Below are 25787 nucleotides of genomic sequence, written 5' to 3'. Positions count from 1 at the left end.
GTTTGATAGAAATATATTCGTTTTGATGTTCGTACTTCATGGAGTGCTCCATATTTGTATACTATATATATTTGTATACTAACATGAAACATATAATATTACCGCTGCAGATAACATTTCATCATTTTAATTGCGGTTTTTAAATATGCGAGTTCTCCTCCCATTTGTACTTTATTTAAAACTTTGCTCAACGTGGTAACGTTTGAATGAATGAAGAAAAGAACATCATTTTACACAATGACTGATCTAACAACGAGTTGCATGTTAGAATCAGGTCACATCATACATAATTCAACACCGAGGCGTACGAGCCACACTTTGAGCTGCCTTATAGCTAAAACTTTGGCCAATAGTGGCAATCAGTTTCAGTGTTAATTGGTTTTATCAATAAGCTCTAAGAAACTGAACGTTTCCACCTCGCCTTGTTATTCCACGAATCTCCATGAGAACGCAGTTAGAAACACTGCGGGACAAGTTGGTGGAAACTCGAGGATTAGCGCCGTCGTGGCTAAGAAAACGTACGGCCCCACCCATAACCATAACATATAAGCGGAATATTTGGCTTCGGGATTACTAGAGCTCAAAGTTTGATCGGTCGTGAATGGCGTATCAAGTTTTGGGGCACACGGAACTTCGGCTTACTCGCCAGGGTCTATCGCTTGTCGTAAGTTTGCAAAATTATAGGCAAACTGGATCATCGTCCACGCATTTTTTTTCAACACAATCTCATTTTATAATTACCTTGTATTAGTTCCATTAAAATCATCAGATTTACAAGATGCCTTATCCACAGAGTATTCTACATGACCGATTTACTCTGGGAATATTTAAGAATATTCTGTTGGCAACGTGGAGCATTCTGTCGGTAAGATTTCATAACGTAGATTTATCGACAGAGTGTTCATAGGATCCCTTATCTAATTACAGTGTCGATAGGGAAATCTCGACTAGACATCTAGCCCATCCCAATAGGAACACTCAATTCGGACACCAAGCGTTGTTAAAATTCGATAAGGTCAATTTTTACGCCAATTAAAGCGTTAACAAAGGCAGAACGAAATCCACGGTCGTTCCATTTTACGTTTTCGTCGTCTCGAACCTGGGGAGATACAGCAGTCTGCTACCTGACCGAATGAAGACGTAATTCTTTTAATTACTAGGTAGCTTAAAATACAACCCCTCTTAAAACGCGTGAGAAACGAAGGGGCGGTGGTAGCGGCCACGAGCACGATCCCTAGGAGAGGGCACTTTCACGAAGCTTCAAATTAAAACGCGTAATTACGTCGGGCGAATTTAGTTCCAATTAGTTTACGATTACCTTTCAACTTGTTCCCGTGGCGTGGGCTGCCCTCAATGCTCGGCGCTTCGTTCCCTGGCCGAATTTTCGAAATTGTTTCCACGGCTGCCTGACGAGATCCGCGTAATGCCTGCTCCACTCCGCGCGAATCTGTTTAATTTTCGAAAGCATTCGTTCTGGGTGAAATTGACGTTTTTAAGAAGGGGCACGTAGCTCTTAAGAGAGTCGTCTTACAAGGAAATTGTATGGTCGGTAGGATCGGGTACTCTATCGGTAATGTGAGGCATTCTTTCGGGAAGACTCGGTAATGTAGAACTCTGATTCATCGAAGAATTTATCGATAGAGTGTTCTACATTACCAGCTGGTCGACGTGGCTTATCGACTGGATGTTCTATATTATGGAGCATTATCGACAAAGTACTTTCATACTGGTACCCTTTTCCTCCTGTCCAAGATACAGACACTTTAATTACGAATACAACTTATTCTATATTCAAATTCGAGGTAAATATGAATTTTTTCTTAAAATATACACTTTTAAGGGGAATATATTATGGTAAAATAAAATTGAGAATATTTCTAACAATGCACAGGTTATAATTGTAATTCGAACCTGCTTTTAATTTCTGTTTTTCGAGGAAATGCACGTTTGAGTGTAACGAAATCGGGATTGTAATCTGACGCGGGACAATTCCTGTTTCAGAATGTCAAGAGCCAGCAGAGATTCCGGTCGGCTATGGCTCGCTTAGCGAAACCTCAGATCCCGCCGTCCGAGCCACCCCTCATCTCTCCATGGCAGCTGCGGTAAGTAAATTGACGCTAAAACATTGTTAACCAGAGACGGTTCGTTGCTCCTTATGCAACTCTACACCAACAGTCTGCTCGTCGACGGGTCCCCCGTCTTGATCTTAATAAGTGGACGGCAATGAAATTAGTTTCGTTAGCGCCGGAATCTCGCGTGTCTCCCGCGTGTCTTCCGTTTCTACTAACGGGTGTTCGTTTATTTTGGTCCGCGCTTTCGCATCACGGCTCACCCTCGTCAAAGTTTTCCTGCCTTGTGATTTCACGGAGACGCGGCTGAAGATCAAATTTAACTTGGAAGAGGATACTATTTCTAATGTCCTTTGGAATTTATAAACGTCACTTTCACATCTTTCATTTGTTTATTTATTTTATTTTGTTTCATCGAACAGTGTGTTTTACCTTATCAATTGACCTATGCTTCTGCAATTGACTAAGCTTCCTGTTCTATCGAGTCTTATTGGCAGAACGCTCTGTCTTATCGACTAGGTTCTCTAAACCTTTTCCACGCATTCTGTCGAGGAAACGAATTGGCGTACTTACAAAGATACTTTCTCAATTTTTTATCTTCTTGTATAATTATATATATATATATAATTTCACCTTGCTTTTTGATAGATTTGGGTACAGTATTTATGAAGTGCGTGTCAGAGTACTGACAAGTGGATGAGCCAGAACAATGCGATGGATAGTGAGGATACCCACCCAATAGTTCTGAGTACCATAAATAGTTGTCTGCAACTGTAATTGCAGGCTGTTAGTTGGATGTGAAGAGCACATTCCTCTTCAACTTTAGGCTGCTCCGTTACTCTAGGGCGCGGCGCAAAAGCTCATTAAGGGCGTCGAACGTTGTCTGAAATATCGCAGAAACATTGCTGCAACTAGTCTAGTCCTGGACATAGACACACTGCGGCATGTCAGAAGTAATTATTTTTTTATAGATCCACCTAGTTTAGTTAGTTCTAGATTGATCACTTAGTTCAATCTTCAGTTATTCGAGGGATCCTTCAGGTTCTTCAGCTTGATATATTTAAGGACGTTTAAAAAATACAAAATCGCGAATCTTCTTTTAGAAAGGACTTTGTAATACTATTGCAATATTTGGTAGTTCCTTCAGCAAGATATAATATTAAAACAAACTTTTCATTGGTTTCCTACGATAAAGTAAGTAGAACATTACCACTCGCTTCTACTTTATTCAGTTGGGTAATGATAATTGGATCAACCAATCGCAAGTATCATTAACACCTAGTCAACTCTTTATATACAAAGACATAGTACCACGTCTCCTAGTCAGTTACACCTGTTACCCATCCTCCAACTAGTACCAATTAACACTTCCCTTACCCACCATACCATAATACAAACCCTGTTCCATGTCCCAATCTGAGAATTGCAATTAACCCCAGCCCCTAAACCCTGTCACGCCAGCAATTACCGTCTCCCCAGAAAAATCAGAGACTCCCTGGCCCCAAAGAACGCCAACTATACCGTGTCCTACGCCAGCGTCAGGTACTAGCCACGTAAAAGGCAAAAAGGAACGAAAAGTCGAAAAGTTTGGCAGGTTATCAAGGAGGACGCAGGCACCGTTCGACCCTTACCAGTCGAGCTCCTTAAACTGGCGCACGTAATTCGAGTACGCGAACGACGTTTCTCCCTTTTGACCCAGCTAGGGAAGCTCCGCGTGTATTGGAGAGCGAAGCCAGCCAAGCCGGAGATATACGAGGAACGAATATCCGGAAGGGGCGGTCTGGAACTCTGGACTCTGTCCGAGGGATCGTTGGGCGGGAGCAAAGTTCCTCTCTTCCTCCACATACGCACCCTGACAAACAGTCCTTCCACGAGGACTCCGTGACGTTGCTCGGGGTATAAACTGGGGCTGGAGGCTGGAGGGGGTGGTTCTCGAGAGGGGTAAACAACAACGGTTCAACTCGTAACGGTTGATAGGGGAGACTAGCCGTGGCGTGTTTTGACACACTATCAGGAAGAGCAGGGCGTTATGCTATCCCTATATACGTGCTCGTATCCGCTGTGATTCTCACCCAAACTGTGTTTTGTTGGGACAGTGTAGGAGTATCTTTATGGGATATTCGATGGAAGTCTGATGGAATTGTTTCAAGAAATGTACCATGAAGAGTAATTTGAATTTTGTCACGAACAAGGCCTTAAGGGAGTCATAGCCAAAATTCAAGAATTTTTGTTCGTCGCATTTTGTTTTTAATGTTGTATTTTACTGTAGGAGCTACCAATGAATGCAATAGTTTTGTATTATAAAGGGTTTTTCTGTGGAGGCTTGAGGAGTGTATATTTTAGTCAAACATAAATTGTATGGAATATACATTCAATTTATATAATTTATATAATATATTTATATTAACACAGTTAGTCCCATAAGTATTCGTACCTTCTATGTCCATTGAAGAAAATCTAAATTAAACGATGGGTTTGATGGTTGCAAATAAATTTTTCATTATAAATTTATAAATACACGAGTAAAGTTTACTTATATTTATTTGGAACTATTATTTAGACAAATTTTTTCAATAGATATAGAGGCTACGAATACTTATGGGACTGATTGTACATATTTAATTATATCGACACACTCCAATTTTGTTACCAAAAGACAACCTCCAGAAGCTTCCCTTGGGAAACTCTTTATCTAAAGAAGAAAGTGGTACGGTGAACAGTACACCATGTATTCCATAAAACTAACCATAATTAACATTTCCACCTACCAGTACCCTAAAAAATACCTTCTACTTCAAAATCACTCCTCGCCAACCCACCACCTTAACCCCGTACACCTCATTTTAATTTCCCAAAATCCCCCAAACCAATTTCGCGAACCTCACTTTGTTCCCCAACCCTCTGTACCCAAAACCTCTAAACACAACCCCCCCCCCCCCCCTTCACATCAATCTCCCATCAGCCCCTGAAAATTCATTACACCTTGTTCAAATTTTCGCCGGTTTATGGCAGTAAGGGTCAGGGGTCACAAGTAGCCCTAAAACTCGTCTTCACCGCGATGGCCACGTACCCGAGTGTACCGTTTCGTGCATCAGGTAGCCGAAGGGTGGCTGGACTTTGCTGAATGTGCGGTGCCTCGTCGATTAATAGTTATTGGTTTAATCACTCCCCTCTCCCCCAGCCCCTTGGAGGGCTCCTTCGTCCGCAGTTTCGCTGCCACTCAACGGATCCAAGCAACGTTAATCGCCCCTGAATCGCGGTAGGCAGCGTACGTAGTTGCCTGGCCAGAGAAATGCTCTTGCAGCTGGCGGGGAAGCAGGTGGGACGGGGGTGGAGAGGTGGTTGCCGTTGGAAGCGGAGGGATCTAATTGGGCGGCTAGGAAGCGGAGGTCCGCGCTATCGGAACGAACATCCATTTTGATCGTTGGCGGCCGCAGCCGCGCCACCCGCCGCTGCGTTGCGACTTACCCCCTACGCTTTGCGAGCTATCGATGTATTGGTCGCGCGTTTATCGCTGGTCGATAACACGCGACACGCACCTGCGCTGCCCCGAAATCTCCCAAAGCGGAACACCGCGCCGGAGGTCGCTGCCGACTGCGGCCGTTTGAGGGGGGACGTTAGGATTTCCTATGGGGTGGTCCCATGTCAAGTATTATCATTAGAAGGGGAAGAGGTCGGGGTAGTTTGGAGCAGTTTGGAGGGATGGACAGGTGGGGAAGACTCTTTCTAGTTGAACTACGCAGCAACTGAGCAGCGATATCTTCAACTTTTACTGTCAGAGAGGTCTAATTATTTTTAGGTTTAGATCAATTGGGAGATCAATGTATTTTGGAAGGGTAGGTGCATTGCTCTATTGGAATTTAATGTCAAAGGGTAGATAGCGAGTCAAAGCCTGTGACCAGGACTGTTGATGTCTTTGTTTCGGGAAGATGCGTCTGAGTTGTCCCCTTTCACGTATTAAAATTGGGGCGTGGGATGGTATTATGATAGGGGTAGTTTTAAACAGTGTGGTGAAAGAGATTGGAAATATTGATAGTATTGAATTGAATATATATGATTTATTAGACACATTTCAATTTAGCATCAGGCAGCAGTGATTGGAGGGAATCAGTTTATTATTTGATTGTTTTTTATTTATAGGAGGATTGTTATTATATAAAATATTATGTGCGTTAAACATTTTATATAAATTCAACTTAAGTATACTTACACATTCCCACAATAGAATGGATCGCATATTAGCAGATACACAGCTCTAAATCTGGCGAAAACTTAAAATCAGTAGTACGAGCCGACATTAGTCAGACATCCATATCCTGGGGTAAGATGCACTTACTCACAGTCCACTCGAATCTTCACATAACTGTAACGTTTCAAACTTTCAAACGCTATATTGCCCTTCATGCTTGTCATGCTCATACTACTCTATCATAAAATTGTACAGTGATTTTATAATTGTGTTTACAATCTCATTTTCTATCATCAAGTAATCATTTTTGTTACATGAAGCATCTCCTATCTGTTCCTTTAATGAAAGTTTAATGCTACAGCACCAGTAAACTTGGAAGCCAGTGCATACAATTAATTGTCCTGGCGTTAATGACACGAGGAAAATGCAAACTAAAGTGTCAGGAAGTCACAGTTCAATTTGCACTTTCTTTGTCTCATTTACGTTTGGTTAATTTATCACACGCATTTGGTTCCAAGTTTACTGATTTCGTACCATTAAGTGTGCGCCTCAAGAAGACAGTTAAGAGACCCTATTTAATGTGATAAGCAACGAAGAAAGTTTTCGTTCTGATGCTATGGAATTTGAGAGTACTGATTTTAATTGGTTTTTGTAGAGAAAGAAAAATTCTGTAAGCATAAATATGATTCTATAAATTCTATAAATATGCTTCATTACTTTGTAAATTAAATCAATTTATCGTTCACGTGCAATTATTATTCTGCTCAACCATTTTTAAAATTGTCGTTATTTCTAGAAAACTTCTTATTTATTGTCACGACAAACCCAAACATAGATTCAATCAAAGCCCTTATATAAAAGTCTTTAAGAAACCTCTGACTTCCAAAAAAAAAATACGAAATAAACGACTGAATTTTCATTCAGAATTCCTTTGACGACCAATAAGAAGTTTAATTATTCACTAACCCTATCAATAATTACCCTGCACCTCAATCTAATTTTCTTTATTTTCTTTTCTACTGAAACTGTCCCTGGAACGAATATTAACACCACAAACTAGAGAGTCGCTTCCACGACGGCTTCATGGCTGAATAATCGCAACGGAGAACACAGAAGGCCGCGTTAAGCGATGGGTTAAAGTGCCGGAAATTAGGGTACCAGAATCCATCGACGGAATCCTCCGTCCTCGTCGCTCCTCGCGTCGGGTAACGTCTGTCTTGCCGGAGTCTTGCTTCCAATTTCAAGGTAAACCAAACCTGACGTTTCCATGCCGCTGGTTTTCATTAAGAAGCCAAACTGCAACCACACGTAACCGACTAGCCGTGTTTAGCATTCAGCTGCGCTCCTGCCGGATGCCTTCCTCTAAGCACCAGGTTTTCACCCTTCTATCGACCTTCTGCCAACCTTCCAACCTCCCCTCGTTCGACCTTCCTCGTTTCGCGCGGGATACAATAAGCAATACGTAGGTAAAATACTACGCACCGCGGCTATACGCAAGGAGTATGTAGGAAAAGGTTTCGTGCATTTTTCCATCTGGGACTTTCATACGGGAACTATTTTTTATGGATCCATTTCGGCGGGGGAAGCGTAAAGAAAATTTTGTTTGTATTTCATTTTGCTTGGTTGGGCTTGAATATTTCGTGAAAAGTGTAGTTTCGTGTGTCGAGGATGTCTGTGTCGATATATTAATTTAGGGGATGATGATGTCACTGGTATTGGTATTTTAAGTGCATTATTATTCAGCAATCTTTTCGTGGTTACTTTAATTTTTTAATTATACGAAACTTGATATTTCACCTTAAGTTTTGTAATAGTGTTCCCCTAAATTTTTCTTCTTTTGAAATTGAAATAATTTTGTAGAATCAGTTTTATAGGTCTAGAAAACGTTGTTTCAGGAATATGTCGATCTTTGTAAATGATTGTTTAACAGAAAAATGTTTTTGCTCGTGCGGACACTATGCGCAGTTTCAGGGTATGCTCGTGTGCTATAGTAATCAATAGAATTCGCCGATATAATCTCATAAATTCTACCGTGCTTGGACTTGGCACTGTTTGCTATCGTGGTGGGTGATATTGCGGTTCGAATTGCTGGTTGTTGACTCGTTCTGTTGTTGACACGCTGATAAGCGTCTATATTTCCAAGCAAACATCCAAGTATCTTCTTACGAAAGAGTTTTCTCTTCCTGGCCTCCGCTCATTGTCAAATATTCTCTTCTCTTTCGTTATACATTAATTCTACAATGCCCTTGTTGCCTTATCTTGTAGTAGCTGGATCATTCAGATCTCCACAAAATTAAATCGTAGAAAAATAAAACGAAAAACTACTACATAATCTTAGAATTTTACTTGTTTGAATATTTATATTTTATAGAATTTATTCTGAATTTTGAACTTTTTCACATCTTCCTGATTTCGTATGTATTGCTAGGTTCTAGACAAATGTCATTATTATTAATGGTAATAATTACATTAATCTAAAGAAAAGATTGTTTGAATTGGACTACTACTGGCATTTGTTTAAATAGTAGTATTTTTACGAAAAAAATTCTATACAGGATTTTCTCAGGCGCCTGTGTGAATCTCATCTGCGTACATTTTTTCCGATCAGGAATAGCGGATTCCAAGGAAGGTGAGAGGGGGAGGGGCACACTTTCACGTAACCGAGGGAAGTAGTGAAGTAACTTCTTCTCGCTGGTAACTGAAAAAAAGTTGACCTCTTTTCCCTTGCTCGACCTCACTTTACAGCAGGTGGATCGTTATTTACACGTGATCCTTCAAAGTGCATTGATTAATTAAGTGGCTACGTAACTTCTTTCACCGCTGGCCTATAATGATCTCCCTGGGTGGAAATCGATACGTTTCATTGGTGGAAACGTAGTCGAAGGCTAACAGAAGTGTCTTTGGAATTGGAAACCCTCCAAATCCGTCGCTTTCGGCCCTGATCTTGTTGACCTGTTCGGTTATCACTTTCTATCGAATTCTTTTATTCTGGAGGAATGATTCGTCCTCTTTGGAAAAGGTCATCGCGAACGTGGGAATGGCGAAGGACTGATTTACGATCGGGTATGCGATGCCAATAATGCAGAGCATGATTTTTAATTTTTCTTGTTGGCTTTACTTTAAGTAAATTTTGCGTGTATTGGTTGGTGGGTCAAAGTGATTGATGGTGGACGATCGGTCATGGAGTCTCTTCCTCTCTCAGTTGTTAAAAGTAACAATAATATTTTGGTCTGTTCAGGATTTAAGTAATTGATTTTAGATGTTTCGTTTTATTATTCGTCTTATAGAAAAGCTTTGTAGTTTTATTATTTTCGTAGACGTACTCTAGGATATAGTTTGTATTATATACATATTTCATATTATTTCATAGTAGCCAACTTCTCCTTTCCACGCAGTAGTAGTGTAATCTCATAAATTATACTCTAGAATTCCACAGCATAGTATGAATTATATTTTGAAATTGTACAGTAACATCGAAAAGATTATACTGTGACCAATCAGACGCACTAGCCAACTTCTCATCTCCGCACAGTACAATGTCCTCTACTCCCAATAAGACTCAAATAAGAAGTCAAAAAGTACCCCATTCCAAATAATAACCACCCTTTTTTTTGTTTCCACCTCGAGTACTCGGTTTCAAGTTCGTACTTTCGAGTCAATCCAAGAGAGGTCTAGAGTTCTCAGACCCGTAAATCCTTTAAGTGTCTCCTCGCTTTTACCACTCAACCCTTGGAGTGTAGATAACAGAGCGAGGAAGAGTAAAGCTGAGCACTCGGTACAGAGTTGTATCATTTCTTTTTTTTTTTTTGTTGCCACTCTCCTCTTTCTCTCTTTTTCTCTTTACTCGCCCAGTGCGTGGTATTTTTTATGCCCGCCCTCGGAAGTAATTTCGCAAGGAGAACTAAATGAATATTCTTTGACACGCGATACCACCCTGCCCCTCCCATCCAGTCATCCCTCCCATCCCCTCGGAGCGCGTTCTATTTACAGTGCATGAAATGAAATTGTTCTTGTTCAGCGCGGGCTGTTGTTTATCGTGTACGTCACGCCTTTGTTATCCCGTTTTCCGAAGAAAACGTCCCTCTCCCGTTGGTTATTACGAGCGGCGCACAAAGGAAGGGAAAAATTAAATTTACGGAGCGTTGCAAACTTTTTATTATGCGTATAGTACGAGTTCCTGTTCTCGCGTTTCTTAGTAGCGCGACCGTTTTATAAACGATTCGCTTTCCACGTGTAATTGCGACCGTTGGACACGTGCTTGTCTCTCGACTTCATGGGTTCTGAATTTTGGTTGTTTGTTTGGACCAAAAAAATATTACTTACATGTTTTCAATTTTTTTTTTTTTTTTCATAAATAAGATCGAATTTAGAAGGATGGAATATTTATTAATTTTGTAGTATTCAATTATACTTGTTAACTGGCTTATAGTGTAAAAGGTTAGTTTAATAAAAATTAATAAATTTGGTAAATCATAGTTCTGCCTAAAGTAGGATGTAACGTCTCGTTGATGATTCACTAGTTACCATTTTAAGAAATTAAATACCACATATTAAAACATAATTTTAATATTAGTATTTATAAATTGTTACAAATCTAGAAAATTTGTTACGTATAATACGTGGTATTACGTTCAATTTACAACGGGGTACGAGTTCAAGGTAGATTTTTCTTCGGAAGTGGGTCCTTGAAGTGCTTTTAACACGGCAAATATTGATTTATTTCTTTGTGTTCAGTGGCAGAATATTGTCTGACTAATTCCAGGACTCTTCCACTTTGCGTCTTGAGCCTGCGTCTACTTCGGAGCGTATTACATCATTGGACAATTTTTGTTGAAGCTAAACTCGTAATACAAGTGTAAATTTAATAATGACAAATTTTGTCTTTAATTATGAATGGAACTTTACAGTTTCTCTTTACAATTTTTATCTCCATTTAAAAAGAACGTACAAAATATCGTTGTTGATTATACATACAGAACACTATATATGAAATTAGTCGAAATTAAATTTAAGTTCCAAATCCATACTTCGCTAAACTAAACAAAAGTTTTGAATTATCTTCATCTGGTTACTTTCGTTTATACACAAAATACGTTTGCTGTAGGTATCCAAAATCACAAGTGAAATAGTTCGTGATTTGTCAGGCAATATGCTACCGCAGGACAGAAGAGAATTAACCGATGTTTACCGTGTCAATTGTACTGCGTATTTATAATTCATTAAATGTAGTTTGTTAATGCAGGCCGTGTAAACGTTTACCCAAACGATACCGTTGTCTGTGACCGATAGTTCCGTTTATGTTTATCTAATTAAACTGGCAGCACTCGATACTAGATACAATATCGTTGCAGACATTACAGATTGACAAGAATCCTATCTATATAATAGTTTCGAATAACGAATAAAAGATGAATAACTTGTGATACTTTATTCGTTTAATAAAAGTCATTTTAAATTGTAATAATAATTATATCTCATTAGTAATTTATAAAAGCCATTAAAAATGTCTTCAGGGTAACAATTGTGCCCTACCCTAACAGTTAGGATAATAAAGGTTCTACTGTGTCCTGTTAAACTAAAACGCTATCGTTACACGAGAAATAACTTAGTTTCACGTCTGGCTATCGCACGCGGCACAGTTTCCCACCAGCGTCTCGGTTAATCTCATAAAGCTCGCATGGTTTAAATGTTTTACACAACTTGTCTCCTAACGCAATTGGTTATCTAGGATTTCCTAATAATAGTTTCAAACTCCTGGAACACACACGACACTGGTACTAAAATGACGGGAAACTTCTTCAAATCGAGATTAGATTAACAGCATATAGTCCCTTACCTTTGCTACACCAACCTTAACTATACTAAAATACACGTTTTTTGATAAAAATTGAGAATTTCAATAAATATTCATTTATACTCGGATATTTTGTTATACATTAAAAAATTTTGAAAAGAATTCTCATATAATAATTAATTTCTTTTAAAATAAATTTACATTTAGAATATTAAAAAGAAAAATAAATACGTTATCATACTCTCGAGTAATATGCTGAATTCAATTTTTCAAAGAATCGAGGCAAAGCATATATATTAATTAAAACATAAATAGCTCGAATCATAATTTCTTTAATCCTTTAAAAATGCTTTTCCTTCCTGCTACCCTCGGAAGAAGACTCTCGTCCACGTGCAGACCTCGCAGCCTCGCCGCGACTCGTGTCTCTGCGTGCATGTGTACCGAAAGGTAGTAAAGGTGGGGGATGGTAGAGAAAAAAAAAGGAAAAATGTATTTGCCGTCCCAGTTTGCTCCGGTTGGCATGGCACGGGCGAAAGCTCTTCAGTAAATCCAGCTTAAAGCAGCTGTGTAAACGTTGACCTATATTACAATCACGACGGGAGCGCCGGGGAGCTCGACGACGACGCCATCGGCCCCGCTCTCCTCGAACTGGCTACAAAGTAACTCTCGCGACCGCTCCGCGTGTACCGCGTACCCCAACGCCCGCGCAAAACGCCAGGCCTCGAGCCGGCGATTATTTTTTGGCGGGCCACGAACGACTTTACGAACGGCCCTCTCGTAGTCGGGTTCTGAGCTCTGCTTTGTTGATCGTCTCTGCCATTCGATTCATCGTTTAATAATTTAACCATCCTATGTGGGCCTAGAACGCAGTGGAAACTAGGAAACTTTGAGTCTTTTAGTTTTATTTGTGTTTAAACAGTTCTGGACACTCGGCAAAGTGTGAAATTCCTTGTGAGTTGAGGAAATATGCTTAGTCGATGAAGTAGAGCATCCTCTCGGTCATGTAGAGCTCTCTATCGGTAAGGCTCGGTAACGTAGAACTCTAATTAATTGAGGATTTATCGACGGAGTGTTCTACGTTATCGAGAAACTGTTCTGCATCATCTACAACGTATTGCCTACAGAAGGAACTCAGACATACTGAGTCTTTGAGATAAGTCTGTGTGTCTAAATGTTGATTGTTCGTGTTACTCTTATTTTGATTAATTTCTTGGACCTGGATTAATGGTATGGGAATTTAGAAGGGGAATTACTGAGCAAGTGCGATGATAGAGCTTGGAGAGCTGAAAGTAATGATGTATAGTTTTGTGTGCCAGCACTTAATAGTTCAGAAGGTATTTAAGGTTTAAATTCCAGAAGTTTAGAATGGCGATAGTTTAGGACGGATGAGTGTTAGGTTTCTATTGAGTTGGGAAATGACTCTCAGTGGCTGTAGCTTTGCTTGAACGCAGTTGCAGTATAGGTTTGGCGAACCCGAGGTATCCGAACTTCCTATAGCCCCGTCGGGCCTTACTATACTTCTGGTGTCTCTAGTTTTGAATAAATAAATAAATCAAAGGAAGAGTGTCTGGTCGATGAGGTAGAATATTCTCTCGGTAATGTAGTGATCTCTGTTGATACGACTCGGTAATGTAGAACACCGACTGAATAAACGATTTATCGACAGAGTGTTCTACATTATCTGCACGTCAATCTACCATATCAATCAACCGTTCTTCATTTCCAAACTATAAAGAAATTATAAAAGATAATAACAATCTACTCGAGAACTACATTGTTTTAACGGAATAGTATCTCTTTTTCGAATTTAAAACTACTTATGGAACAATTCAGTTGGCACACATTTTAACAAACTTTAGTTGTATTTCGAAAGAGTCTCGAAACTGAAACTTGTTCAACGGAAATACGAGTCACCCGCCATGTTTCCGGGAATCCGGAAGTAAACTTGGTCCAACTAATTTTTCCGTTTTGGAGGGTTTCCTCTACCGTTTCTCCCCGCTTCGAAGCTCCCGCCATCGTTGGATCGGTTTCACCTACGATACGTGGAATCGTTGAAGCACTACAAGCTGTTTTCCAATTTCTTTTTATTTATTTTTACCGTGTAACGCGATATTTGCACGGCGAGCTACAGTCGGAAGCAAAAGTATGCGTAATGTACTAGAAATACAACACGCGGTTGTTTGTCTATTTTGCGGGTTTTTTATTCCTTTGTGAGTGTATTTTTCTTTCTCGAGTGTGTGATATATACTTTTTTTCGAGTCTAGATTAAAGAACATCGAGTTAGATGATGCGCCTGTTGCGCGAGCGTCAGTGTCTGACCATTGCTAACCTTTTCTACTTACACTGGTACTTTCAGCTTCTGACACTGAGTAATCGTACACTTTCCCTAGGTAAGTTTCACCATACGGTACACCATGGTACAAGAAATCAGTTGTTACTATCTTTTGATTAGCCAGATGAATCAAAATATGAAGTACGAAGACACCTTATGATCCCTGTTGAATGGTGATTGAAGTAGCCACGCTTAGAAGGAACAGTTATAGGTGGAACTATTAAAATGGCAGCCGAACTGTTAATGATTACAAATACCAATGTTAATAGAAATAGTGAGCGATGGTCAGTCTATAATTTCCAATGGTCAACGTATAATTTCCACCTTCAAAAAGGCTTCTAACGTACAGTCGAGAGTCAATGAACATACTGCAACGAAAGAAACGTAAACATGTTTCGTAGATTTCAAAGAAAAAAGCCCAAAAGCAGAAACAGAATGCGTGCGTACTAAAAAAAATTCTTCTTCCAAGCGATTCATACTTATAATTTTATTGCACTCCCCACTCGATCCATCGCGACAACGGTACACACTTCAGACCTTCTCTTTCCCTGCCCCGCCTTCCTCCCATAATTATTCGAGTTTAAGCGGAGTTAAACTTCCAACAATAGATCATTACGTGCTACTAATCGCAAGAAGAGGAAACAATGGTTCAATTATGTAAAAGCCCGGCATAGCGTTCGGGGCGAACGGATGTCGGAATTCACTTCGTCGAGTCGCGAGTTTCGAAATAGAATATGATTGCGTTTCACATGACGCGAACTAGAATTGCAAAGGACTCTGGGGCTCCTTTGAAGATGCGTAGCGCCTCCATCGTTCTATTCGAGACATGCAGCTTCCGACGCTTTCGTCGACGAAGACCCACCGTCAAAGACGTCACGCGAGCCCTCGACGTCTACCATTCCTCCCCCTCTCATCCCGCGGGGCGTTCTAGGATCGATATGGGGCCGCTTTAAGTTCGTTTAAATCGCATAATCCCGAACTCGCTCGCGTTTAGCTCGAAATCGAGTATAAAGCATTCACCTCCGGAGTTTCTCTCTGGAAATAGAAACGCGCGCGCGCGCGCTATGATTAACCATAAGTCGGCCAATTAACGGCGCTGTCGAAATATCTGGTCGTTTGTTTTGCGAGAATCGATACGAAAATATTATATTAAATATTTTCGGTTCATTTGAAATTTTGTCAAGAATGAAGCCTTTCTGTGTTTAGATTTTTTTATGTAAAACGAAGGATTATTTCTGTGGGGGAGAAGGTCGATGTTATTATTTTTTTTTTGTATGTTTGCTCTATGTGGATAATTTGTAATTTTTTTACGGAGAATTATTTTATGGACTTGCCAAGGGCGACTTGTATCGTACATACAACAGAATCTTACACGAAAAAGTTAGAAGTTTCAACGAGGTCTTTCTTGTAGCAATATTTAAGAAATTTTAATCCTGTTTTTCTTGTCATCTTATATGACTATTATTTTTGTTTTGGTCCATTAGTAATGATACAAAACAACTAAGAATAGAGGACCAACTCGGTGTCTAGAATTTCAGAGTGAAACAGCACAGATTCTCGAAAGACGAAATAAAATGTCTTTTCCAACTCTTGCACCTTATTCAAGCATATTAAACAAATATTCCCCAGATAATTCTAGCTCGGATTAATTTGCTATGTTTAACTTTCCACCAGTCTTTATTTTTACCCATTTCCCACTCCTCCGATCTTCGTTCGCCAGCGAATCACGCACGTTTGAAGACGCTGGCGAGGCACAGTCATAGGAAATCAGACGGGAACGATACAGACGAAAAGGAAAAAGGACGGCGGAGAGGAGCGTGTCGTTAATTATCCGACGGGACGACGAGAAATCAGGGGAATCCCGGGCTCGTATTAGCGCGGCACCAACAGGCAGCCAGCAAACGAAATTTGTTTGCCAGCGGCGCGAATTTCGCCCCGTTGTTCCAGCGGATGGATCCAATGAGATTCCAAGAAGATTAAAAAGTTGTCAACTGCTCTTTCTACCCCTCGTGTCTTCCCCCACCCCTACCCCCCTCATTTTCCTCTTACTATCGCGCCACCGCCGCCGGGAAACTTTGCTAGTTAGAATTTCGCGCGGTACGTTCCGAAAGGAAATCACCCTCTGTCGCTGGCGAAGCAAAGAAAAGCCCGGGGAAAGCTACACGGTTTATCAAGTAGTAAAGCTGCTTGCCACGCGGAGCTTTCCTCCTTTTTCTTCCCAAACTCCGAGCTGTGTGTCTTGGCGCGTCAGCGAAGAAAATTGCGGGCCCCCGTTTCGAAATGTTTCGGGAGGAATTAAAGGGGATTCCGCGCGTCTGAGTTGCAAAAGTCGATTTCGTTTAACGCATGGGACCCTTGAATACTTGGGAAAACATTAACAGGCTTGTTTATAGCCACTGAACGTTTATTATTAATGGTTGCTGGAGAAGGTTACATGTAAAACTTCATGTGGTGTCTTTATATGTGTATTAGGTACCGCAAAAAGTTTCAGTTCACCAGATTATGTAGGTTCGCAGGAAAAGAATCATAAAGCTAGACATAAGGAAACCCAAAGGGGTTAAAGACTACATTCACACAAGTAGTGATGATGTAGCCTTATCCTTGATGAAACTACCACACTATCGTTAAAACGGACCAAATCTATTCCAGTAACTAAGTTCTCAACGTTATCGACAGTATTCTCTGTTTTAACGACACTGTGCTCTGTTTTACCACAACGATACTGTTTTAATGATCGTGTACTGTGATTTACCAACAGTGTGCTCTGTTTTGCCATCAGCACGCTCTGTTTTACCATTCGCGTGCTTTTCTCCTCTTCCTATCACTCGCTCGCCATTATTTTTCGCTGGCTTCGCCGTAACAACCAGAGTATACAAGTCCTCAGGGCATCCTCGAAGACGGACCCGTCCGCGTTTTCGTGTAAACTATCCCAGGAACCTCAAAGGTACGAGTAAAATTGGATGCAAAGTCCTTCCTCCCCCAAAATACATCCCAAGGACCAGGGAACTTTTCGCATCCTTTCTTTTCGACGCTTCCTTTTTTATGCAGAGGTGCACCCGGTCGTGCTTTAAACAGGGACGCATATTCGATGCATTCTGCCAAATAAAGTTCTCAGCGAATTAACCGTTGAGAAAGTTTCGGAAAGTGTTCAGAGGAACATTAAGCGAACTTGGAAAGTTGTCGATGATATTGAATAATTTAGGACGGGGAGAGAATAAAGTCTGGGCTCTAAAATTCGTGTATTCCATTGAGATTTTTCAGGAAAGAATTCACTTTATGTTATTATGGAACACTTAGTGTATGTATACGAATCGAAGGTAGTCTTTTTTGGGTTTAAGTCTTGTTGGAAGCTTTATTTGGTAATCGGTATGAAATGATAACATGATGATAATAATCAAAAAATATATCTAGACATATATATTGGTTGTTTATTAAAGTTTGGAGAAATGTTATTAATGAATTTTAAGGAGAGTTAAATTTAACGTGAAAGAGTTGCATGAACTGTTCATCTTCTTTGACAAATACACAATTTAATGAAATCTTAGTTTTTCAGCATTGTTTATTTGCGAATCATTTTTCATATATGTTTGCATTATAAAGCCTCCTTTCTTGTAATGTATCAATCATTTTCGGTCTTACATCACCAAGTATTTTAAAAGATATTACTGGGATAGCTTATTATTCTGCATATTTTAAAATAGTACTTTTTGAAACCATTTCTCTGAAATAATTTCCTTGAAAATACCTCCTTCTACTTCTCAAATACCGTATCTTCTAAATCTTCATTTAACTAATAGTGAGCAAACCTGACGACGAGTCCAAAATTGCGAGATCAAACGTCATCAAACCGACTCTACTTTTTATCCTGCCCCGTGCATACACAGAAAGGAGAAAATTTGTGTATTTATGGTCCTGCGTGCGATTTTAAACTCTGTCAGGAGACTTTAGACGGGAGATCGTAGTCGGGGCGTTCGTAATTGAAAGACGTTCTTGTGTTATCGACGACCGTGGATAGGGGTTGTTTGCTCGGGCTCCCGTCCTTACATTCAACCTGTGGCCCAAGGCCACACCGTGACACGGGATCCGGTGTAGCCATGGCAACTTTTGATTATGTCTCACCGCTTCGCTTCCTTAAAGCGTGGACTCCTAGTGAGCATTCGTCGTCGCTCCCTCGGATGCCTCTCGCGTGGAAATATGCAGAAAGGTGTCTCACCTCTATCGGGCGACGTCGAACCAGTCGGAAATAACGTGGGGGGAGGAGGATGAGGCGAGGATGTGCGGTCCTTCCGAGCGAGTGAACGTCTCGTGACAATTGACAATGAAATTGACGTTGGATCACTTGTTTGACGGCGTTTGATGTCTGGGCCAGCGAAGTTTCATTGAACTTTCTCGCAGCAGGGGGTGAAGGGGTTCGATAACCTTTTTGTCTTGGAAAGTGTTCGAGTCGTCGCTGATTCTTTGCGTCACAGGGTATAGCAATCGTGGGGCAAGTTTGTACAAATTAAAGGATGGTAATTTTGAGGGGTCAAGGAAGTTATTGTTCGGTTTGTGTTTGGACTCTTTTTGGCTTGGAGGATTTTCTGGACCGCAGAAATGTTATATTTTGATTAAATAAATTGATATGTAAGGTATGAGTGTTTTCAAGGAAGCTTGAACAAATATAATTCTGCATCTCTACTATTATTCTAAAATATGCACAATAATACACAAGCTCAATGAACGTGATTCCAATTCAATTACAAATGTAGAAGTTGTATCAACTCAAAGTAGAATTGGGTCACGTAAGCTCAAACTCAAAGAATTGTAAATTTAGAAGAAGCACAAATATAATAAATATAACTCTGCATCTTTTTTATTATTCTAAAATATACACAATAATACAAACAAGCTCAATGAACGTGATTGCAATTGAATTACAAATGTAAAAGTTGTATCAACTCAGAGTAGAATTGGGTGATGTAAACTCAAACCCAATGAATTTTAAATCGTGCAGTTTGTTTTATTTTCCTGTTCGCCACCTCCTTATACATGCAATGAAATTAATTGACACGTTATGTAAAAAATAGTATTCACTGCATCTGGGTAGGAAAAGGGTTAACTATACCTTCGTCTCTACTGACAACTAAGTTTATTGCAGCAGTCGGATCGTCTTGCATGCGCCTATTAAGTCATAAACGCAGCCAAACTTCAAAACAACATGTCGCTAGCAAACGTCCTTGCTAACACGGGAACTTTACCTCCATCGGGTCACTGGATTCGCAAACTCGTCTCTCCTCGTCCTCTACAAACTGACTCGTTTCTCTTTACGAAATTTTCCCGCGAATTAGCAACCGGCACTTCTCTCCCTTATACGTAGAAATTAGCCATTAACAAACATACAACGTTCGTGTGGCTGGGCGCACGTTATGTTGTTTTGAGGAGGAACTTTTCCATTTTATTTCATGGCAAGCAGACCTTCGTGGTTTAAAGAACGAACATTTATTTAAATGTGTGAAATAAGTTTCATTTTATATATTTTAATTTCAAGAATTTTTAGTTATATAATTCTTATAAAATATATTTATTTCAAAGGTAGTTCATATCAACGAATACATTAAATTAGTTCATGAAAAGATATAATAGAAATACATTAAATTAGTTAATGAAAATATACTCGAATATAAATTTTATTTGGTTCATAAATTAAAAGGATATAGGTGCATGTATCATGTTGGCATGTAAAGTTACAAACTCACTATAGATCAAAAACTCAAATTATATTTCGCAAAATAAATATAAAATTCATTTTTATGTAGAAAAAAGTAGTAAGAATTCCAAAAATCTGACCATAAGAATAACATCAGCGTAACAAACTTGAATATCGTGTACCATTTTAATTTAAAAGAAAGTCATCTTGATTATTCCTCAGCAGCTCCAATAATTGGATCAACAGTCCCCCCATCTTATCAAAACACCAAACACTCAAACCAGCAAACAAAAGAATACAACCAGACTTAACCCAATAACCAAAACAAGCGAAACACCAAAAATCAACACAGTTGCGATACCCGAGTCTATTACTTTCCATCCCCTAACACAGGAACGCCGTTTTCGACCAGATAAACGCCATTTTCGCGCGTAGCGATTCCCCTAAAAAGAAAAAAAAAGAAATGATCCAAAAATTACCCTTTCATTGTGTCGTGTTTGGTCACAACGCATTCAGCTACCCAAACAAAATGAACACGTGGAAAAGAGCGAGCCAGGGCTCGGTGCAATATTGATCGAAATGGGTGAAAATCACTTTCGATGGCTCGTTCTGGAGTGGCCGAGGTGAAGGGACGACGGGGTGTACTCGATTCGAAAATCGATAGCACGGAAAGCCGCTTGATTTAGGCCGATATCAGCGAGGGGATAATGTATGGTAAAGCCAACGAGTACGAGCACGCATAAACGATAAGCGGCGTGCCCGTCCCTTGTATGCGTGCTCTCGTGTACGAACCGCGAACGCGAGGGAGACGCGATTTACATACCAATTAGAGTGCCACCCCCTCCTTCTGCTCTTCAGCCCTTGCTCGCCACCTCCTCCCTTCAAGCCCCTCTTTTCTCTACCCAGAATGCAACCGTAATAAAATCTACGCGAGATACACCATCGTGGTCATATGATAAACAATTTACTCAAGCCACTTCGATTTGGTCGCAGCAGGGTCAAAACGTTGCACGAAGTTCGTTTTTAGGTACAGGAGAGTGGGTTAATCTGAACTTCTGGGAAGTTCTGGAAAGAGATTTATGTGCGTAGAGGAAAAGGAAATTGTAATGTTAAAGCCAGAAGTATTCATTAATTTAGTAGAATATTGGTGTAGTAACCTGGATTATAAAATTTAGACCAGGAGGATGCAAGTTCGTCGGTAAAGTGGTCCAACACTATCGTTAAAACAGTGCGCTTTGTATTACCGCCTGAGTTTCCTGGCTTACCGACAACATGCTCTGCTTTATCGAGTTTGTTTTACCACGAGCATGTTGTTTTACCGACAGTACATTCCGTTTTAACGACAGTGCACTCTGTTTTAACGACATACTACATGTTCAGCTTGTAAACAAATTCTACGATGGAATCATTGCTAAGCAACAACAATATCCTACACATTCGGCATATTGTATGCTATTTATTATTTATTTCTCCATTTCATTTCTTCTTTTCCGTCATTTTATTCGTGTCGGTTTATTTCACTCCCATAAAAAGTTGAAATAGAGTCAACTTGTTTCATTAAATATAAATAACAATTTCATATCCCGTCGTTACAATCACGAAGTATAAATTGGCTACCTCTGCGAGTAGAGGGGACAATTTCCGCATACGCACCTCGTTTAAGAATTATCGACGTACTCGTACGGGAAGATTTATATAGCGTATCGAATGGTAAATTGCAGACTGGCATACTTATCGAGGCTCTATTGTTTCCATGAAACGCACCAGCTGCGAGCATTCCAGCATTTGTGCAGTCATGCTGCCGCCGGAACGAGTGAATTCAATGCAGCCGATTACTACAGCTATTATTCTTCATTATTCGTTACCGTTACGCGAAACTGTTGCGTTCGAGGGCTAATTAATGATTGATTTTAGCGACTCGTGCACCCATCAATTTCGCCCTCGTATTGAAAGAAATGAACAATGCACCGTCATCGGATCACTTTTTTCCACATAAATATCACCGGGATGAATATTGAATTTAATTGCGACGACTACAGACTGGGATTCAATTGCTCGAGAACAAATTCTATCAATTTGCTCAATCAAAGGCTTCGTTCAGGACAAGACTGCTTTTTAAAGACAATTCCAAGGTTTTCTAAATTATATTTATTTGCATATAAATGTCAGAAGCCAAGTTTGAGCAATAATCAGATACTGTCAAGTGCAACGTTGCATTTGTTTTGAATAATCCTAAGTCCAGGTGGCAATATTCATGGGGAAAATACATTGCAAGGAATGAATTGATCATAGCAAAATAAAATTTACTCTCAGTCTGTAAAATATTATCTTTATCCACTAGAAATATTAGTGGATCGTAATTTCTAACGATTCATTCAATATTGCCACTGTACTTCACTATACTTCAATTAAAAAATTGTTTAATGTTCCCACAGCTATTGAAAACGTAAACAAAACAATAGACACACAAAGATCACCAAGAATTGCCTTTATACCCGAAATAAGAGTGCCAAAACCTTCCCCCTTCGAGCGATTCGTTCCCCTCCCCCGTGATCCACGGTGATTTTCGAGGAAATTTCGCCCGAGTAACAATATAACAATGGCCAGTGTATCTTCCTTCGTGAAACTTCCTGTCGTTCCGAGGATGGAAAAGAAGCTTGGCGCCGAGAGGACAAATGCGGGGGTAGGGGGTTGAAATTCAATCTTCCGGTTAAAGAAAAGTTAAAACGGCTATCGGCTTATCGGGAAGTTACCGCGTGTGCGCCACCACCGCTGAAACGAATTTCTCTCCCCTGGACATATTTAATTCCCCTTCTTCCCCCGCCCCTCTTAGGGGGATGCAGCGCGACCGTAAATTACCAGGGTTAGGCCAACCTCTGCGAGCAACTTTGACGTGGCCGATGGGAGCTTTCGGTGCACCAGGTACGCGGTCGATGCCGCTTAAACGAGCCTCGATCGGTCGTTGATCATGCCGCAACGATTAAGGGTCGTGCTAATGAACGCTAATGAAATCCGCTTGTCTCGACTCGGTCTGCGTACCCCGTGTAACGACGTCGATTTGGGACTATGATCTGCCCGGGGGATGAATCGTGTTGCGCCCTTCGCGGAATCTTTGCGCTGGTTATGGTGTCTAAAGTGTCGAGTCAGGGCCAACGATTTGCTTTGTAAACGAGTTAGTACCTTTCTGACCGGGTATTTCTAATTTTACGCTGTTCTGTATAAAAGGAAGATGTCTAAATAAGTTTTGGCAAGCTTTGTTTACATGTATAGTTAATCATTTTTAGGGTTAGGTCTGGGTTAGGTCAACATTGAATTTATTTGTACGGAATGGTACATTAGCGAGTTTTCGAAGTGTAGCGATTTACGAATATTATCTTTCGAAGTATGGATTGTAGCTGTGATAGTATGGGAGGGAGGTATGCGAAATTTGATCGGGGCATCCATTTGGCTTGTTTGACTTTGTATGGGGTGTTTTAAAAACATGTTTCTGAATCTGTATGCCAAGTACCATTAAAAATGAAGATTGTCGATCGTATCAAAACAGTCAAGATGTTTCCATCAGTAAAGAAACTGTATTTGTATACATATATTTAACAATCTTATTAGTTACAATATAGAATTTACTTATATCCAATGATACACGTCATGTTTTCTAAGTAAATCCTCCTGAGAATGTTGTCTTTCAAAGTCAAGAGAGAGAATATGACAGTCTGAGACATAGGTATGTGAACATTGATGAACCACCCCCCTGGCTTGCTCAACCTGGTATAGAATTTTTTAAAAATTCATCTATTCACCAAATTTCTTTGTTTCGTCACACAAAAAATATTCATTACGTGTTCTTCGACTCGAAAAACCTAGAAACGCGCGTTCAAGTTTATGTGTTCGTAGGTATCCTCGTATATTCGAGCATCTAGGTATAATTGCCAGAAGAAGGTAAACGGTCAGTGGAAAACGGTAAAACTCCCGGCCTTTCAGCGGAGTCACGTACGAGAGTCGCGTCGTTTTTACCGCATTTTTCTGAATTTCATTGTCCTCGGTCCGAGCCAGCAACAATGGTGGATGCGAGCACAATCCAAGGAGGATTTTCAATCCTACGTACCCGTGTACAGCCTATCCTGAGCCATGTGAAGTTGGCGCTCCCATATTAAAAAATTCAAAATTTTATTTCTGCAAACGTTGGCCCATCGTTTCCTCGTCAATGGCCCGTTGGAATTTTTGTTTGCCCTTTTTTTAGTTTAAAAATCATGAGCAGCTCAATTGGGGTTGGCTGACACGAAGTTGGCCCCTTAATATTAAAAAATTCCAAATTTTATATCTGCAAACGTTGGCCCATCGTTTCCTCATCAATGGTCCGTTGGAATTTTTGTTTGCCCCTTTTTAGTTTAAAAATCATAAATAATTCTGTGAGGGTCATATGTGAAGGTTGGCCCCCTAATATTAAGAACTTCAAAATTTTCTTTCTGCGAACGTTGAGCCAATGTTTACCCATCAATGCTCCGTTGGAATTTTCGTTTGCCCCTTTTTGTTTAAAAACAATAAGCAATTCAATTTTGGAGCCAACTTCACTTTGACAAATTGTAAGCAATTCCATTTTGGAGCAACTTCACGTTGGGAAAATTGAATTGCTTATAATTTATAAACTAAAAAGGGGCAAACGAAAATTCCAACGGAGCATTGACGAGCAAACGTATGGAAAAAGAAAATTTTGAATTTTTTATTATCGGGAGTCAACTTCGCACGGCTCCCGAGGATCGTTGTCCGACCACTAGTGCGTTGTACGCTTCTTGATATCCTTTGCAGTACTATAGGCGGAATAAACCTTAAAGAAAAGAATGAAAACGTAGAAGTCAATCGATGTTCGACGTTCGTGGTTTGGATGCATAGCCTGGAGTGCTCGGCTCTGTCGTGTCTGTGCTACTCGTGGCAAATTGGAATATTCAAGAGGCTGTAGTGACTGTCAGAGTCTAAGATCTGAATTTATAGAAATTGAATAATACCGCGGAGTCACGAGAGATAGGAGGGAAGTTTGCGATGGGGAGGATATTCCTAATTCGATAAGGGTTTTATTTGAGACCAGAATTAACGCTGACAGGGTGGAATAACATTCTTTGTAGCCGTTTTGGACTCGTTGGGCTACTTGAGTCTGGATTGCAACTATTTGGAGGTAATTAGATAATTATTTTGAGGGTTATTCTCATCGTATTTTTTGAAGATTGGTTTTGATTAGTTTGGAGAAATAAAATTCATCGAAGTGTGGATAAAATTAGTTTGTGGTTCGAAACTGTTGAGCCGTTAGGTCTTCCATACTGTTCCAGCACATTTGGGGTAGTTTCTTTGATTTTTCATAAATTATGTTAATAAGTGGAAGGTATATCTAACGTAGTTCATAGATGACATTGAGCCAGATTGTCCCAACAGCTTCTTCCAATTAATCCTTGAATCTAGTGTACTGTTTTATGTTCATTTTCCTCAAAAAAATAAGTCTTCTTCCTTGATTTATGATCGAATTCGCTGTACGTTACAACGTTACTTCTATGTCATTTAAAAAAAGCATGCGGGTATCACACGATAATAGAAGTTCTATTAAATTCAATTGAGTTTAACCTATCTAAGTATAATATGAAACATTGCAATATTACTTAAAAAATGAATCACCTACAAAATAGACTCATTGTATTCTAAATGTTCTAGATTAAATCTGAGTTAAGTTTTAG

General features: G+C 39.9%; 1 protein-coding gene across 2 annotated transcripts in view; it reads left to right on the top strand.

Moving 5' to 3' along the window:
* The window catches only part of LOC128880023 (uncharacterized), a 678051-nt gene that overhangs the window by 119819 nt on the left and 532445 nt on the right, over window positions 1-25787 (top strand). For both annotated transcript variants that reach the window (XM_054129644.1, XM_054129647.1), the window contains one exon: window positions 2002-2102. In XM_054129644.1, the coding sequence (XP_053985619.1) occupies window positions 2091-2102 (12 nt within the window). In that variant the 5' untranslated portion in view covers window positions 2002-2090. The remainder of the gene's footprint in view (window positions 1-2001; window positions 2103-25787) is intronic.

This window comes from Hylaeus volcanicus, chromosome 7 (genome assembly GCF_026283585.1).
Source record: "Hylaeus volcanicus isolate JK05 chromosome 7, UHH_iyHylVolc1.0_haploid, whole genome shotgun sequence".
NCBI lineage: Eukaryota > Metazoa > Arthropoda > Insecta > Hymenoptera > Colletidae > Hylaeus > Hylaeus volcanicus.
This window is presented reverse-complemented; position numbering and strand designations above follow the sequence as displayed.